This window comes from Alosa alosa, chromosome 14 (assembly GCF_017589495.1).
Source record: "Alosa alosa isolate M-15738 ecotype Scorff River chromosome 14, AALO_Geno_1.1, whole genome shotgun sequence".
Taxonomy (NCBI): domain Eukaryota; kingdom Metazoa; phylum Chordata; class Actinopteri; order Clupeiformes; family Clupeidae; genus Alosa; species Alosa alosa.
In genome coordinates this window covers 6,933,039-6,950,946 of record NC_063202.1, presented here as the reverse complement: position 1 = coordinate 6,950,946, position 17,908 = coordinate 6,933,039, and the positions used below count along the sequence as shown (strand labels likewise).

The following is a 17,908-nucleotide window of genomic DNA, read 5'->3' as shown; positions in this document are numbered from 1 at the left end:
GTGATAAATCAAAGCTGCCCATCGATGTTTGTATTTTATAGTATTAGAGCGCCCTCCACTGCCTCAAATAGCATAGCTTTTCCATAAGTGCGTGTCCCTTTTCATTATTGCTAGTGGCAACATGGTGTGTAGGAGTGTGTGAATGAGACATGATTCAACACATCTACAAAGGAGTAGGCTATACTACGACTAGTATAGAAATCGTTCTTTTGACTGCATTGCGTTCCAGCCAGCCTCTCCAATCGTCTAGCGCGGCGGCACACCATGCAAAGTAATATTATTGAAAGAGTTGTCCTTGAACATCTGTTGTTAAGCCAAATCTCAGAGGTAATCTCACTAATAGACTTCTAAGTTATCTACATACACACATAAATAAATATGTTTCTAAAGAGACTTGCGCGTCGACTTGCCTGCTAATCAATTGCGAGGCTGCATCTGTTGATGAAGGTTTGGGAAGTGCACAGTAAGATATACGTGTAGATCGATGCTTGGCAGTGGAGCCATCAGAATACTGAACGACAGTTATGGCTCCGTCGGGACTCAGCAATCAGGCAGCCATGCCTACCTATTCACAGTCTACAAGCATCCACCGCGGAGGAAATGCATGTGTATGCATACAAACAAAAAGCCTTTTAATAAGTTCGTCGTTCTCTGTTTTAATTTTAAGATGGCTGGTAGGTCATCTCCTCTTAAAAGTAACAGGTGCAAAGAGTGTCAGGAAAGTTTTACTGATAACAAGTGGATACTAATTGGCTTGCATAGGCCTATGACTGCAGTTACTACTAATAGGCTACTACTACTAGGCTACTAATATGCATATACTAACAATAATACTGATGATGATGATGATAATAATAATAATAATATTTTAGGGACTTTTTCAATCCTCTTCTCCTTTTCATAACCATTGAACTCTCATCTCAGCATAATATGCTTTCCTCGCCTGATTTTACCTCCAGTGAGTCTCAGGAATATCCAAAACATAATTAAAAAAGAAAATCAACCCCACTCTGCAATGTCACCACATCTGAAACTTGTGCCAATTGTAATATTGTACTGACTTTATAACATCCTTGAGGGATCAGTAACCTTCAGGTTAAAGAAGCTCTTGCAAAGTCTAGTATATGTGTGTCTGTGTTTGGGTGTGTGTGTGTGTGTGTGTGTGTGTGTGTGTGTGTGTGTGTGTGTGTGTGTGTGTGTGTGTGTGTGTGTGTGTGTGTGTGTGTGTGTGTGTGTGTGTGTGTGTGTGTGTGTGTGTGGTGTGTGTGTGTGTGTGTGTGTGTGTGTGCATGGGTGAGTGTGCCTACGTTTGTGTTCCACCTCTGTGGCACGCTGGATATCTGCATGCAGATGATAGACCACGTCTGGTTTTTGGGAATCACTCCTGCCGCTGCTGAGCAATATTCATAAATTTAATTTCCAATCCACTCTCCTTTTATTAGTTTGGGTGTTATTAAATGAGATTGCTTCATCTTAATATATTTCCAAGGCCAGAGAGATGTGGCTGGGAGCTGATATTCAAATCCAATAACATGGCCTGTACTTAGTGCATGCCACTAATAAATGCCAGCCTGTGATGCATATGCACACCTCACAGATCACTCCCAGCAGGCAATAATGCTCTCGGTGTCCTTCCAAGGGGCCGTGTCTGCTGCCCCCACACTCCCTGTCAACACACACACTTTTCTCTCTCCAGGCCACCTCTCTGGAGCTGGGGCCGCTCTCTGACACTGCCAGAGAGCACAGGTTATTAGACAGGGGCTTGTCTTTGATATTGGTTTAAGGTGTAGACAAGAGTATTTTTATGTAGCAAGGGGATGAGAATCTAATCTCTGCGACTGTTGCATGCATATCATTCATGAAGCAGAGAGAGAAAGGGATAGAGAGAGAGAAAGAGAGAGAGAAACATATGGTGACTCTGTTCTAGTTCTAATCAGGAGCCTGCAACTGGAGCACTTGAAAGTAACCCCTCAGACTAGGCATAGGAAGTCTCACTGCAGATATCAATTGCCTATTAATTAGGGGCAATACATGAATCCGTCTTTAATAGCCTACTACAAACAGGCCGATTATTTAATTTCCCAAATGTACAGAGGGATTTTACTGACATGTGCAGTATAGAGTGTGTGTGTGTACAAGTGTGTGTGTGTACGTGTGTGTGTGTGTGTGTGTGTGTGTGTTAGAGTGATGAGGAACAGAGAGATCGACTGAGCCCCTATGTAATGTGCTGCCTCCACTAGCAACCCCATCGGGTTACAGCTCTTTTACGCCACTATCCCCTGCTCTCTCTTTATCAGCGTCAGCAGACAACTGCTCATGTAAAGGTTGGGGCTTAGGGAAGCTTATCCATTTCAGGGAGTGACCTTTACTTTTAATATGAATATGTCTATTTCATTATTCCTATATAGTGAAATCTATGCACACCATCAGTGCGACGGATTTTCTTTTTCATTAGTGCCACGGAATGCCACCCAGTGTATGTAAGGGTTTCCGCCTCACCCGTCCAGATTACCGGCCCAAGTGCTTCCCCTCTAGCCTTGGCAGGGCACCGACAATGGGAATTAATATGCACACAGGGCCTCCTCCTCCCTCCTCTGGCTGGGCTTTCGCCGGGCAACTTTATCACGGGGAAGATTATTGAGAGCTTTGCCGGGAGCTTCTTCATCACGCTCACATCCGTGTCGGCCCAACACTTGTCATTGTCAATCAAAAGGTGATAATACACAGATGATTCTCTCATTTGGTTTAATAAAATCTCTGGGCTTATTTGAACTGCAGTCATTACAGCAAATAATTGCTGCATTGAGGTGTTAGCCAGGCCGTAGCCTGAGGGATAAGACAAGACGATTGCTCTGTGCGGGACTTGGGTTGATGCTTTCTCTCTCTCTCTCTCTCTCTCTCTCCCTCCCCCTCTGTCTGCGTGTCTGTTCCCTGGTTGCTCATATTGGGAAAATGAATATCGCATTTGAATCCGGCTGCAGCTTTCCTTATTCAAACTAACGTGGTTATTAGTTATTATCTGGACACAGAGTCATCCGTTCTCACTGCTTTTGTTATCTCTCCGCTGACAGGACAGATGTCACCTGGGGCTGCCAATTGCAATTTTTAACTGTCATTTAAACCAAATTGCAGATCTGGGCGAGTGGGCCATAAAGCCTCTGAAGAGATGGGAGTGACAGGAAGTATAAGCAGTAAACATATTTCATTCAATGTTCCATGCAATTGGGGCGTCCTGAGCTGCATGAAAGTTCTGGCACCCTCTTGAATAAGTGGGTGAGACAGAGGTTTTAAAGAAACTCGCTGAGATTCTGTGACAGTCATTATCCTTTGGGGCAAAACCAAATGAACACACACTTGATGTTTATTGGGTGGACGTGTTTGGAGACGTCTAGGCTACATGTTGGTTATTCACCCTCTCATTAAAAGTGATTAAGAGACAACATTATCTCAAAAGCTGCAGTATATTAATATAGATAGCTCACATATAGATAGCTCGCATTATCTCAAAAGCCGCGGTATATTAATATAGATATAGCTCACAGAGTAAAAAACTTTTAAAATGTTGAGTGGGCATATATACCTGACCTGACACACTCACCATGTGCCAATGATCTTTTGCTATGTTTTCATTGAATTAAATGAGGGAAAATAGGGAGTAGCCTAAACACAAACATTAAAATCATAAGAACTAAATATCAAAGTCAATTGTCTTGGTTTCTTTTCCCATAATGGCTCATGGTAACACTTCCTAATAACATCAGGACCTTTCGCTTGTTTTTGTTATGGACTAATTGTGGTCACAGACCTCACCTCTCCTAATGTGCTCTCTGTCTGGGCCAGATGGGGTGGAGGGCATAAACATCGGGTAAGTTTCTGTGTCAGGCCATTTGCAAATAGCAGTTGAACTCAAACAGATATGAACCCATTTGTGTTAATGGACTTTTTGATTTGTATATGCCATGGGAAGTCCATGACCTTGCATTGTTGACTGATCCATTAAGAAACTGGACGCTAATTAACTTTATCAATGAAGTGTAAAGGAAACAAAATAGAATCAGATAATGAAGCAATAATTAAGTCAATAATTAAGTTTCTTCTTTCAAACTTGGACAATGTCACTTCCCCCAATTAGGTTAATCAGTGGAGCATTAAATTAGATTTTTTTGTTTCTTAAAATAACAATTAAGCAAAACTGTCAAGAGATCAATCAATTATCATTCAGCAATGCACTGAGCCATTGTGGGAATACAGAACAATACCTAGACCAACATAAATGTTTGTGAGACCCTAAAAATATAGCTCAGATCTCCCAGAAGTATAGCAGTAATACGTCTAAATCCAACACAGAAAAGTACGTTTAGGCATTTTGTCCTGAAGTAACACATGGTTATCCCCTGATGAAGTACAGTAGTTTCCCTGACTATTCAATATATCCACACACTGGAATAATCATAATAGTATGGTAGTGTAGATTTTGTATCTAGTTATTTCTCCTTAGTCTGTTTATGTTTATGACAATTTGCTATTGTTATTTTTTGTAACTATTTAGTCTATTATGTAGGCTATTCAACTACTTTAAACAGACTTTTATTCGGTTTATTTTAGTCACTGGACAAAAAAGTAATGCATGATTAACTTGGAGCATTCCTATCACTTTTTGTTTTTTCCCCCCACAAATGACAGAATGACTTTGCCAGGCTTCAGCATGGGAGTAATCCTCTGACAAATTCCCAGTGGTATCAGAAATCGATTAGCCTTCCAGCATGGCCTATATGCAAGGGCTTTCAACCAGTGGTCAATGACGACATTGCTGGTGGTCCCTGACAAAGGATTCAGTCATGTAGTTTCACAGTGGGAATCAGTATTTCTATTCATTAGTGGTCCTGGGGATGCTTCCTTAGTCAGAATGATGGTCCCTGGGTGTTTTATGCCCCCAACGTTGTTTTCAAGGTAGTGCTGCCAGGAAGACGCTATGGTTAGGGTTAGGATGAGCTGCGTTTAAGTCGACGGTGGCAGCGCTGCCTGGAAGACACATTGCTGGGTCACCCCCCATCCACATGGTCTATAGATATTTACAGGCTATGTTCGGGACAATCACTTAAATAACAAGGTACCTACTCTAAGTCAAATGTGAAAAATCTGAATTTCCATGACTTACTATATGATTGTTACAAGATACTGACCGATGATTTCAGAGCAGCTGTGTAGCATTCAAGAATCATTAACTCTTTTAGAGCGGGTGATGAAGAAATGGATATCGAATAAACAAATTTGGCCTACTCAAATGCTGTTAATATCCAGTTGTACATACGTATCCAGATGTACATACGTGGAAATATGTATTAATGTATTTTGGCAAGTACATTTTAAACCTCTACAACAAAATTCCCTGATATTCCATGACTTTGCCTCCAAAATAAAATTCCCTGACTTTCCATGTCTGGAATAGACTTTTCAAAATTCCATGATATTCCAGAAATTCCATGACCTGTGGGAACCCTGAAATAAAGACTAACAAGTTAAATACAGTTTCCACTTTGTTTTACTTTGTGAAATTCAGTTTCACCTGTATTGTATTCTTTCATATAAAACATGTACTGAACAAACATTTCACACTACATAACTGAAAAATTACAAGTAGCCTGATTTAGATTTTTTTTTTAGATTTTATTTTGACACTCGGCATATACCACCAAGAGCAGTTTAGATGATGCCAATTTTGTTTGCAACGTCCAATGCATCATAATCTGGTGCAAGACGAACGTATGCCTTCTTCTCCCCATCAGGCCTGATGAGCGTGTTGACTTTGGCCACATCAATGTCGTACAGCTTCTTGACAGCGTGTTTGATCTGATGCTTATTGGCCTTAACATCAACGATGAAGACCAGGGTGTTGTTGTCCTCAATCTTCTTCATGGCAGACTCTGTGGTGAGTGGGAATTTGATGATGGCATAGTGATCCAACCTAAGGGGCGACAGAAATACAGGGGGAAAAAAGAGAATCAATCATTACTCAGGTAAATTTAATCCATGATCCTTGCTGAGGTTATTACCCTATGGCCTATTAAGTACGATTTCGGTTAAGTCTGGCTGTACACATTGCTTAATTGGTTCACGTGTTCTGTGATAATCAGTGACCATCTTGGTGAAAGTGTGTTTACATTATTCATAACCCAAGACTAATGATGTACAAATGCCACAACAAATGCATATACTATACTCCAACAACCAACCTCGTGGTATATTTGCGAGCATCCAACTCTTCACGAAGTGTTTGGCTAGCGTTACTTCACCAAAATGTCAAGATCTGAACCTCTGCTGTTTTAACTTCCTGATGTTCCTTAAAATCGGCGGACCAACTTATAGTGCAGCATACCCTGGCCATTCTGACTAATAATGCAAGATGCAGCTGTTAACTTGATTCTTAATGAATCGGTTATTTTTTTCCGTTTCAGTAGTCAGAAGCTAACCGCTAACGTGGGCAACGTTGACGGGGGAGGCCCATGCGCACATATAACATTAACATTTGCGTTACAAGACGCGCCAGTTATGACCAAACTTTTAAAAACCAGGATAATACTACGATTTACTCCAAAAGATTAGCAAATAAGCCATTTTCAGTGCGTCTACCACAGTAATACTAGCCAACCAAATGTAGGATCGCTACCACCTAAGTTTACATTAGCATACTAGTAGGCCATTTTGCTAACCTCATGCAACATCAAATTTAGCCATCAAACGTGGCTAGCTTCAACTAGCTAACGTTACTGTCAAAGCATCGTTCACGCTCACAAAACTAACGGGTACAAAATGGGTGCATCAGTTGTGTAAAAAGAGTGTAATCATCGCAGATCATACTTTGATCGCAAGTAACCATCATATGCACCACACTAATAACCATGGGTGGCAATAGTATCTACCAGGTCTCGTTGGCTAACATTAGCCAGCGAACCGAGTCAGTCGACATTTCATTACGGACTTACTTGTTGCGACGAGGCGCGCTCTTCCTGGGGTATTTGGGTTGCCTTTTCAGACGCAGGGTCTTTGGGCGACGGAAGGTTGGACTAGTCCTCATTTTCTTCTTCTTTTGGCTGTGTACTCCTTTGAGAACAGCCTTCTTGGCCTTCAAGGCCTTAGACTTAGCCTCGGTCTTAGCAGGCACAGCTTCTTTCTTCGCCTTCGGTGCCATGACGGAAAGGACACGTGCGGGAATTGCGATCCCCTACATTCGACTGAACACCCAATAACACAAGACAATCAATGAGATACCGCCTTCGACCTATGATTATGACCAATGGGGTAAGGTTATGTTGGTTTTAAGTGATTGACAGTTTGGTGAGTTAATAAAAAAAATCTGATATAAGGTATAAACCAATAGCAGTTTAGAATCAATTCACTTTGGGTTGGACCTTAGTGGAAAGAATGTTGCTTTAAAAATGCCAGACGATTCGGAACTCTAACCAGTCGGTGAGTTTGCTTTTGCAGAACATTTTCAAGTCAAATGACATTATTGAAAAGAATGTTGCTTGTATCGACATTACATGTTATATAGGTCAGTCTCGTCCATATATTTTAACTAGTCCTTGTGTTCTTACAAAACTTTGAGATGCCACTCCCGTCCGCGAGATCGTCCATACCCCTGGGTATCTGTAACGTTGCGTACGATTTGACCTGACAAAGAATGGTTGATGTTTCCTGATATCATATAGTATGTGACAGCAAATATGTATAAGTAAATATTTAACAAACTAGTTTGTTTGTTTAGGTTGTTAAACTACTGAGGGCGTGAGCAAATCACACTAGAGAATACATAAACAAGAACCAATCACAAATCGTCTGCCCAATTGTACTGCCCCACAGCATGCTTGTGTGAGATGAAGTTCACTGATATTTTTCTAAGAGATTAGCTTCAGACAGAGAGCACAGAAGTCAAAGTTAGCATTGGGAGCTAAACAATACGCGTTCATTGATTAATTGCGAGTAATAATTTAAATGAAGCGTTCATGAGCTACAATGTAATGCTTGTTTGACACCTCCGACACAGTTACCAATTGTGCACACGGTTAAGAAAAGCTGGTCAGCTTTGAATACAAACGATATCTTCATTCCTCTGTATGGTAGGTCAGCTACAATCATTTAACGTTAATGTCAGCTGTTCTAGCTAGCGTTAGCTGGCGACATCACTGTTAAACCTCTTTGCACAGACTATTAATAAGATTACACTTACGACATATCAAAATTAATTGGTACTACTAATAGTTTAATTTAAATCTGGTGTCAGCATATTGCCTTTGAACCTGGTGCCTGCTACGATTTTCTGACTAGTTACTGTGCAGCATGCTAGCTAGCAAGCTATGTTACCATTGCAAGCGTAACGTTACGCACAACCGGAGTGCCTGCTTTTTAACTTTGACCAAATCAGATTAGTATTTGATTTTATCTGTTCGCTAATTAAGACTGGCTTTAAATCACTGCCATTGTCTTCTTGTAATGTGTTGGTGTGAAATGTTCGTGATGCGTCGTGGATCTTTGTTTTGGTGGCCAAAAAATGACAGTGCAGCACTCAGCCAACAGCTGTGCTTGCCCCTGAAAGATGATTGATTTAGAATAGCTGCCGAAATAAAACTTTTTATTTTTATTTTGCGCAATGTTGTGTCAGCGAACTTTATATAGTGAAGTATTATGTATGAACTAAGTTTCAAACTGTATTTTCACCTTCTCGATTTTATGCAGCCAGCGTCCCCTCCAGCTAGACGAGGACAAGGACTCTCATCGCTTTCCCCATGAGTAATGAACCCTTTCTGGAGTATGTCTACAAATACTGGTCGTAAGGTAAGAGGAGGGTGGAGGTTAAGATGATGTGCACAGTATACTTTATTATTATAGGCAATGTTTAGAACAAGCTAGTTATCATCCTAGAATTAAGTGTGGACTGTATAAGATTGTGGATGTTTGCTCTTATTCTTCTTCTGTCTTAGACAGTATAAAGGTCTTGTGAGTGCACCTTTCCCAATGCCTGACCTCAGGAACTTATCTGAGCATTGAGCTCATTTACAGCAATGCCCTGAGCAGACATAGGTGTACATCTGGCAAAAGATAAATTAATAAAGTTTGTTTAGTTAGCATCAGATGTTTACTTGATGCCATTTGCGCTTTAGATTAGTGGAGTGTAAAGCAATGTGCCATGTGACTTCAGTGGTAGATCACGTGCAAACTCAGGGCTGGGGATTAAGATCAGTTTTGCAGGAGATTGAGTGCTTTGTATACGAGTAGATGTTTAGTAAAAGGACCGTTCATCCTTACGGTAGAGTGTCATTGATTGCAACAAGGATTATACAGGGTATCATTGGAATATAGACAAGGCATATGGAGCCATTGTATAGTTTCCTTGACAAAATACTGTACTCACAGTAGCAATCAAGGTAGAGGCCGTTTCTTTTATTCTTAGTCTACTTTCTAGTCATTTGCAAGGGGTTTGGAGGGACCCCCTGTTTTAAGATTCTGTTCCCTCGTGACTGTTCTGCTCCGCTCCCTGTGTGCTTTGTGCTTGCAGAGATACAGTATGATCAGCCTAAATTCTGTCTGGCGTTTACAGTAGCCTTTGTGTATGTAGTCCCCTGCTGTCCCCTCACGTTCCTGCCCATGGTACTGAAGCCCTCCCCTGCTCTCTCCACTCCCCTCCCGTGGAGCAGGGAAACAGATGTCTGCCGGGCCCCTGGAATCTGAGAGCGTAGTCAGAGAGCAAGGGGTATCACATGCCTCTGGTTCGTCTGGCCAGTAGCGGACAGCCTCGTGGCTCGCTGCCTTGCTGCCTTGCTAGTAGTCAGCCTTACCTCAGTAAATAAACACACAAATTGAAGAAATAGGCTTGTGTTCAATCTGGAGTCTTGACGCTAGTTTAGCTTGATGGTCAAACTTGAGTCTCGGTGCTAAGTTTGTTGATCCAGAAACTCATCTGGAAGAGTGGGTCCTGGCATCATTCAGTAGACATTCTCTTGTATAAGAAAAAACAGAAAAACAGATTTTTTTTCTATAATGCATACAAAGACCCATGATCCAAACATTTCTGCAGAATTCAAAAAGATGTGTCAAAATGTGGGGCAATTTAATATAGGCCTACTGCTTAAAACAAACACAAAATGAGCCGCTGACTTTGGAGAAGAGATGAAATCATTTTGTTGCCTTTGTTTTTGAATATGCAGTAAAACAAATGGAAAAAAGGAAGTAAAATGAAACCAAAGAAAAAGGGACACAGGAAATCTGTCTAGGCCATTACACGGACCTCTAGCCTTTGTTATAGCTCATATTGTAAAGGTGATGGGACTCTTTTTAGACCATGGGAATCAATTTCAAAAGATTTCTTCTCTGCCTTGCTACATTCTGATGAGTTTGACAGAAAGCTGTATGGCAGATGTACTATAGGAGTTGGAGGCCTAACCCTGCGTGTTCTATCTCCCCCGTTGTGGCAGAGGTCCGACAGCGAGGAGCAGAGTGGGCAGGGAGAGCACAGAGCCAGCCCGGCCCGGCCTCCGTTTGGAAAGAAGCAGCTCCCCTCCATCCCCAAGAACACAGTCCCCGTCACGAAGCCCCCATCCCCGGCCACCTCCGCGCAGTCTGCCAACGGCACGCATGCCTCCTACGGGCCTTTCTACCTGGAGTACTCGTTACTGGCAGAGTTGTGAGTACACTCGCCCTTGAATGACCTTGCTCACCGTTGACCAGACGGTTCAGAGATCAGACAGTCTACTCCCACTAAAGCTCTTGTGTCCAGCTGCTGCATTTGGGTGTGGTGGTTTTATCGTAATTGTTTCCTGCTTACTTTTTCTTGTAGCACACTTGTGATCAAGCAGAAACTTCCAGGCATTTATGTGCAGCCTTCCTACAGATCAGCCTTGAGTAAGGACAAATCCTGTGCAATCATGCTTTAAATGTTATTAAAAAGGACTGATTTATATATTTGTTAGAGGTGACTGACTGCTCCTATTCTTTTCCAGTGTGGTTTGGTGTCATATTCATCAGGCATGGATTGTACCAAGATGGAGTTTTTAAGTTCACCGTCTACATCCCTGATAACTACCCTGATGGAGACTGCCCAGTAAGTAACCTCATTAAACCGCATGGAGCACATCAATCAACACTGTTGATTAAAATGTTGGTGGTTTTAATTCTGTCCAGCTCATTTTCCCCTTCATTATATCTCTCTGTTTTTTTCCATGGAATTTGGTGTGTGGTGCTGTAGCATTTAAGTCTCACATTATCAGCCTTTGGCAAAGGGTTATTTAAAAGTCCTTAGACCTCTCTCTTTTTAATGGTCTGCACTGTAATGTTTAATTTGTTTGTTTGTCTGCCTAGTCAACACATACTAAAGCCCTTTTGGAATGGTGGCCTGCATGATCATGCTGGTCTGTGTCTCTTGTTCTGGGTCATGCTGCAGCTGCAGACATGACTGTTTACTCATAGGGCCAGTTTCCCATAACATATGGATGAGGCCTAATGTTAGCCCAAATGCTTATTTTCAGTGGAGATCTTCATCAAAGTTCTGTTAGTCTAGGACGAGGCTTAATCCACGTACAGGAAACCGGGCAATAATATACAGCGCGTAATAATTACGAAAGAATGTGTTTGTGCTCAAACCAGGCGTGGCTTGCCTGATAAATGCACCAGATTGTTTTCACCGATTTGTGGACTTGCATCCTGTTTAGTGTCGAGCACCATCAAGTACAGTAGATGTTATGTTAACGCTGAGCAAGTGAAAGTGAGATGGGTGTATAGAGACTTGTGCCACTGAAGCCAAGCAGATTGGTACTCCGTTCAGTCCTCTCTGTGTGACTGTCCTACTGTGAATCATTACATGACATGCTGCTAACTAACTGCACTGTGGGAATGCTGATGTGAAATGTCACATTTTACTGCTTCACCCTAGGGCAGATTCCCCATAATGAGAACATGACTGGGGAGGTGGCTTATGGCTCTATCACTGGGGCATGGGGCTTCACGGAGCATTTGCAACTAGTTATTAAGTTCATATGTTGACTGCTCAGATTCTCAGGGTGCTGCAGGAGTGAGGACATGATCATGCCTTAATCCTACTGTCAGGGACAGGAACATCGAATATGTGATGAAATTTCGATGTCTGTTTTGTGAGCAAAAGCTTTGATGATGGCTTAGCCTTCAGTTTTATTTACTGTTAGTTTTTATGGTGTTTACTTTCCTTTCAACAAGTATTGCAATCCATATTTATTGCAATACATGACTTGCTTTGGTTAATATCAACAAAATAAATCATGCATGTTGACCTGAAACTACAGTAATGCATTTGTGCAACTACTTTGTAAGGTTAGATTGAATAGATTAGTTAGTTAGTTATCAGTTGGTAATACTGGTATCTGCCCAAGAAACACAAAAAAATGTCTGAGTTTGAATTTGGGGTTAATGCTGTTTTCCTCAAGGCTTCTCCTTTTGTTTTCGATAGAGGGTGGTGTTTGATATTCCAGTCTTCCATCCACTAGTGGATCCTGAATCAGGGGAGCTTGATGTCCGAAGAGCATTCACAAAATGGAGGTAGGCTTCACTGCTTTACACCCAGCCCATCCCATGCACTCCATACTTTTATGGTCAGTGTTGTGATGTACTACTCTAGTGATGGCCAAATGAAGCAGTGTGAACCTAGCGACACTAGCTGAAAAGCAAAAAGATGGCCGCTACACATACATTTTTTTCAACATAAAAGTCCTTAGCAAACCAATATTTTTGGTTACATATACTGGTTTGGGTAAGGACTTTTATGTTGAAAAATCTACATGTGGCAGCCATATTGGATTTTTTCATTAGTGTTGCTAGCTTCACACTGCTGTGGTTTAGTGGTTCACCAAAGCTTCATTTGCCCATCACTATACTACTCCACTATAGGCTATCCCGACTACTATATTGTGATCTATCTACTCTGAGGGACCCATTTAGGACAATGATTTGCCAACTTGCTCCTTAAGAAAATGACACCCCTGTGTTAATTCAGATGGCAAGCTCTTCTAACACAGAGCACTATGAATTCATGACTGTGCATGTGGGAAGTCCATAAAATGCTGACTTGATTTCACTGTGGTAGCTCAAGTCCAAAGGGCACTGTGCTAACTTGAGAGTGCGTGGCCATCTTCTCTGGTGTCCGGCACTTTCAGCTGGCAGTACTGCCAGTGGGCAGACGGCTACAATTCAAGTGAGGGGACTCAACAAAACATGTTTTCTGCCTTAATGCCCAGTGCTTTATATTGGCTCAGACTGTGCAGTCCTTCAGATCTGAAAGCTCCAATCTCTCACTTTGACTTGGACAGAGTTGAGAGCCTAGGCCTATTTACCAACATGCTTGGTTGTTAGTAGTGTTTCCCTTGGCTGCTGTTGCCTCGGCACTTTTAAAAAAAACGTCTTGCTATTTTTCTTTCTTCCCACAGGCGCAATCACAACCACATTTGGCAGGTCCTGATGTATGCACGCACAGTCTTCTACAAGATCAACACCATGGAGCCGCTTAACCCAGAAGCCGCCGTTCTGTGAGTTCCTCTTCCTCCCTCTCCCCCCACGTGGGCACCCAGGGCTTCAGCTGGCATGTCCTGTATTTGGCCTTTGGCTATTCCACTCCCGTTAGCTCTATTGACTGTATACTGAGCCTGTATTGATATGTTTATCCAGGGTTTATTTAGTTGCCTCTGATGTGACCTACTTGGAATCAACACAAATGGTTTGTCCCCATCAATTAATATATTTCCGCACATCATACGGATATGTGTTTTTTTGTTGTTTGTTTGATTTATTTATTTATTTATTTATTTATTACACACATATGGATTATGAATGGTGTGATTTCATTGCTTATGAAAATAGTTAACTTGCAGGGTCTTTTTTGATCTGAAGTGATGTAGCTGTGCTATTTCTGTCTGCAATTTGTAGAGATGTTCCATTTTCAGTTCTGAAACCCAGAGGGCAACCCATGGGAACAGCACAGTCCCTCAGATGGTCCTTTACAGCGGGGTTTTCTCATGCTGGAAAATGGGTCTAGAGTGAACCTGTACTGAAGCAGCTGCGCTTTTGTTTCATAATAGAAATTACGCATGGAGTCCTCTATTTCTGTATTCTCACATTGTTTTGAAACACAAAGCATTTCCAGAATGCATATTTATGAGAAGACCATGTGCAATTTTATTCACAAAGTGACTACAGGACCTTAATTTTATGTCAAGCACTGATATTCTCTACATAAAATCCAACATGACGTTGTAGCAAGCCATTCTAACAAAGGTCAAAGGAGACGTACAGTAATGAACCACTCTGGATTAAATTAGATCAGAAAGCTCCGCTCGGGCAGATGTCTGGGGTGTGATTCTCTCACATGCACACGCTGTAGCTGCTTCCGACTTACTGTGAAAGGCCTCTTTCACTGGGCCATGGAGGCTGTGGATGCCACTGGTGCGTGTGACTCATTGCGTCTGTTTTTGTGCTCAGGTATGACAAGGATGTGCAGCTCTTCAAAAGCAAGGTGGTGGAAAGCGTAAAGCTGTGCAACAGCCACCTCTTTGACAAGCCCAAGATCGATGATCCTTACGCAATAAGGTGAGTGAAACCTCTTGCATGCAATTTTAAATTTTGACCAAAATGGGTTTGGATGAATTGTGTCATACGCATAAGTATTTGCATGTATTGACTGTTTCAAGAGTTCCAGTAGTAGTTCCCACAAGGCTTCCGTTTTAACGTTCCATATGTTTATCTTAATGAAGCAGAAGTAGATTGGGAACAAAATAGAACGTTCAAGCATTGTTTTTGTTTTTCTTGTTGAAAGGGTCTATATAAAGTTGTTGTTTAAATTATTGTTGACTCTTGCCATCTGGACACTACCATCAATGTAAACTTTTCTCAAAATCATTCTGTGTTTTAGTTTCTCCCCATGGAACCCAACAGTCCACGAGGAGGCGAAGGAGAGGATGTTCACACATAAAGTGAGTGCTCACGATGCACCACCCTGCCGAAAAAGTAAAACATTTTCATACATTTCCTACACGCCGTCTGTGAAAACACAATACGTTTGTTTTGAGTGCATGCTTGCATGTTTCCTCCTCGTGACCAAGCGGAAGTGCACGTCTTTGCCTGCATGTTTCAGAGTGCAACCCTCAAGGGTCTTCAAGATGACCAGTAGTTCCAGAGCATGAGAGTGCTTGTCTTATTTGGGGTAGGCGGGTGGGGTGTGAGTCACTGATGTGTTTTGTGTCTCTATAGAGACGACCTGAGGATCACCACAAGGGCCTACAGGTGTCCGGCCTGTCATGGGTGAAGCCTGGATCCACGCAACCCTTCAGCAAAGAGGACAGCACTCTTCAGACTTAAGCCTGCAGTTGCCTCATCTGGCCACTAGAGGGAACGGCAAAGCATGAGGGATCGTGTTGGATCAACTTGTGCTGCTGGGAACCTTGCCCTTTTTTTGAAGCAATTGTATGGACTTCATTTTCATTTGCGAAAACACCCTTGCTCAGCTTTAAAAAGATACACGTACAACAACAAACAAATGTACTCTAGACATCTGCTGAAACTGCTTTAGAACTAAAATGAGCGCCTGCATTTGCGTATGTAGATCAACTATGACAAAACTGGATGTCTTAGCAACACCAAGGCTGGAAAGCAATCAAACTGCATAGAGCTTGTACCTTAGAGTAGATCGTTTTTGTTACTTGCACATATTTGGGTTGCACATGTTTTTGTTGTTGTCGTCGTTTGTTACTTTGATTTCAGAAGCAACAGACCACCTCACCTTCAGTGTAAGTGACATGATGTCAGCTACTCAATCACAAATGAACGTAACAAAACGATGAACCTAGTTCATTATAAACACATTAAGAATGTTCTGAAGGGCTCAGGATTGACACAAGAGATATTGATATAGCAGTTTGGACTTGGTGAGCTTAAAGCTTTTTAGGTGTCCCCCACCCCATTTGTCCTCTCCAAATTTAGTTAGGATCTTCCCAATGAAGTTGCTTTGAAATGGGACTTTCAAATCGGAAATAATGGGGAAAACTCTTTTTCTTTTATTTTTTTTATTTTTATTTCATCCATACTGTGTAAAACTATACTGTGTATTAAATAGGTTTTAATATATGACTCAGATCAAGCAAACCATTTTAAGAAAATAAGTTATATATGATCATTTATTGTTCAGCATTGTAATTCTCTTTGAATGTGTCTCTTGATCTTAATTAAATGGTTGAAGGGTTTTTGATGTGTAAATATAGCAGCTCTTGTATGGAAGTGGCTAACCTCATTAGAGGTAGTGATTCTATCTGAGAACCTTGTCTTTAGGATGTGTTTTGTTTGTTTATTTTCTTCTCCACACTACATCTTGAGCTTTGTTTTCTTTCAGCTCACCCATTCCATTTTGTTGCTTTCCTATATGATTTGACACAACAGACTGTTTTGAAAGGCTGTGCAGTGGAGAACGGTTTGAGTTTTTAAAAATGCTATTCTCTGAAGGCAAATAAAACATTTTAAGCCACCTTGTTGAATTTAATTTGAGTGATTTTTATAGTGTTGTGGCTTAAAGATGCAGTAACAAGATTTGGTTTAAAACAAGTGAAAAGTAAAAAACTGACCAACACTCTAACTTGCACCTCAACATACTAATTGTCTAGATGACCCTTATAGGCTTGGACTCAATATATTGCAGACATGTTCGCTCAGTGGTTTTGAAACTTTTTCTGTCATTCCCTACTTTGGAAGTGCAGGAATTGTAAAGCCTCACCTGACCCCATCACCCCAGCAAAAAGATAATGGTAAAATATTAGTTTTGCATTTTGGTTCCAGGTTTTTCCCGTCTTGATCCGCAGGATCTGATGTTTTAAGTCGTATGTCGGTCTGTTTATGACTCCAATGTTTGTGTGTGGCTATTTTAGTTTGAATCTATGATCTTCCTTGTCAAAGAAAGGCATTAGGCACAAAAAAACTTGCGCCCCACCTGTCATATCTGTCAAATTAGCTTGATGCAGTATAAACCTGGTAGCTCAATATAAACCTTAGATCTGAACTGGTCAGCTGTAGTGTCCAGAGGCAACATGGGGTGAACTGGCATTTAGCCGTTACGACAGCTAGAACCAGCTCCCAGTGGAGATCAAAACTGCCCAAACAGTAGCTGGTTTAAAAAAGATATTAAATACTGAATTATTTTCTATTGCCTTTTATTAATCTGTTGACTTTCAGTATGGGAGTTATACAATTATTGTTTTGTTGCTGCATCTATTTCATTTTGTTTTTATTTTATTTAAGTATATATTTTGGTTTGTTTTTATTTAATTCATTTGTCTTTGCTGTTTATATATTTCTTATTGTCATCATCATTAATTGATATAGTGTCCTATGCATAAAATGTAAAGCACATTGAATGACTATTTTGTGTATGATGATGTGCTATATAAATAAATTTGAACTTGAACACAATCACCACTGATTGACCTTATAGCTAATTGGTGTGTTTTGGCAATATTGACAATGTGTTGTACAAGCTTTTCATTTCACAGGGTAGGCCTACACTGTACAGCTAGGAATGACTAATGTGCTTGCAAAATGAGCTTGAAGATTACCGGTGTTAAAACCAGTTGCCTAAATGTTTATCTTCATCATTGCTCAACGCTTGCTGTAATTGTTACTTCAACAAAGTAATCCTGTAGAAAAGCAGTTAGTATGAAACATCTTCCAGTAGCAAGCATGGGAACATGGTATAGGTTTGTAAAGACATCCAAGACTGGAAAAATGCTCCTCCAGGGCAAATAGGCTAGTGTATAGGCTTATCAAATGGATGTTCGGGAATAAGAGACTCTAAAACCTTAAAGTTTATGAGTAAGCCGCGAAACTAGCCTATCACTTAAATCTTGATCTTTTT

At 41.1% G+C, this 17,908-nt stretch overlaps 2 protein-coding genes and 1 non-coding gene across 4 annotated transcripts; 1 reads left to right on the top strand and 2 right to left on the bottom strand.

Moving 5' to 3' along the window:
- Positions 1 to 5,646: 5,646 nt before the first annotated feature.
- Positions 5,647 to 7,221, bottom strand: rpl23a (ribosomal protein L23a). The gene is made up of 2 exons (XM_048263017.1): positions 6,984 to 7,221; positions 5,647 to 5,965 (listed from the first exon to the last, which is right to left on the bottom strand). Exons 1-2 carry the CDS (start codon positions 7,187 to 7,189, stop codon positions 5,704 to 5,706), a joined length of 468 nt encoding a protein of 155 aa, XP_048118974.1. The 5' UTR covers positions 7,190 to 7,221; the 3' UTR covers positions 5,647 to 5,703.
- LOC125307745 lies at positions 6,814 to 6,887 on the bottom strand. Its single transcript, XR_007195781.1, has one exon. It is a non-coding gene; the product is annotated as a small nucleolar RNA Z17 (small nucleolar RNA).
- Positions 7,222 to 7,385: 164 nt separating the features above from the next.
- Positions 7,386 to 16,529, top strand: LOC125307172 (akt interacting protein). 2 transcript variants are annotated; one of them, XM_048263014.1, is made up of 10 exons: positions 7,386 to 7,467; positions 8,734 to 8,832; positions 10,470 to 10,678; positions 10,832 to 10,896; positions 10,995 to 11,095; positions 12,473 to 12,561; positions 13,446 to 13,544; positions 14,494 to 14,601; positions 14,924 to 14,984; positions 15,262 to 16,529. In XM_048263014.1, the coding sequence occupies exons 2-10, from the start codon at positions 8,791 to 8,793 to the stop codon at positions 15,367 to 15,369; spliced, it is 882 nt and encodes a 293-aa protein (XP_048118971.1). In that variant the 5' UTR covers positions 7,386 to 7,467; positions 8,734 to 8,790; the 3' UTR covers positions 15,370 to 16,529. The 2 variants fall into 2 exon arrangements, with proteins under 2 accessions (XP_048118971.1, XP_048118972.1); XM_048263015.1 differs by lacking the exon at positions 7,386 to 7,467 and adding an exon at positions 7,893 to 8,117.
- The last annotated feature ends 1,379 nt before the right edge of the window (positions 16,530 to 17,908 follow it).

What these genes read in the sequence shown, in the direction of transcription:
- rpl23a (XM_048263017.1), bottom strand. Translation starts at nt 7,189, where the DNA reads ATGGCACCGAAGGCGAAGAAAGAAGCTGTGCCTGCTAAGACCGAGGCT. An exon ending in AGCGCGCCTCGTCGCAACAA is followed by an intron (nt 5,966 to 6,983) that starts GTAAGTCCGTAA and finishes GTCGCCCCTTAG; the next exon opens with GTTGGATCACTATGCCATCA.
- LOC125307172 (XM_048263014.1), top strand. Translation starts at nt 8,791, where the DNA reads ATGAACCCTTTCTGGAGTATGTCTACAAATACTGGTCGTAAG. An exon ending in TACTCGTTACTGGCAGAGTT is followed by an intron (nt 10,679 to 10,831) that starts GTGAGTACACTC and finishes TTTTTCTTGTAG; the next exon opens with CACACTTGTGATCAAGCAGA. An exon ending in AACCCAGAAGCCGCCGTTCT is followed by an intron (nt 13,545 to 14,493) that starts GTGAGTTCCTCT and finishes TTTTGTGCTCAG; the next exon opens with GTATGACAAGGATGTGCAGC.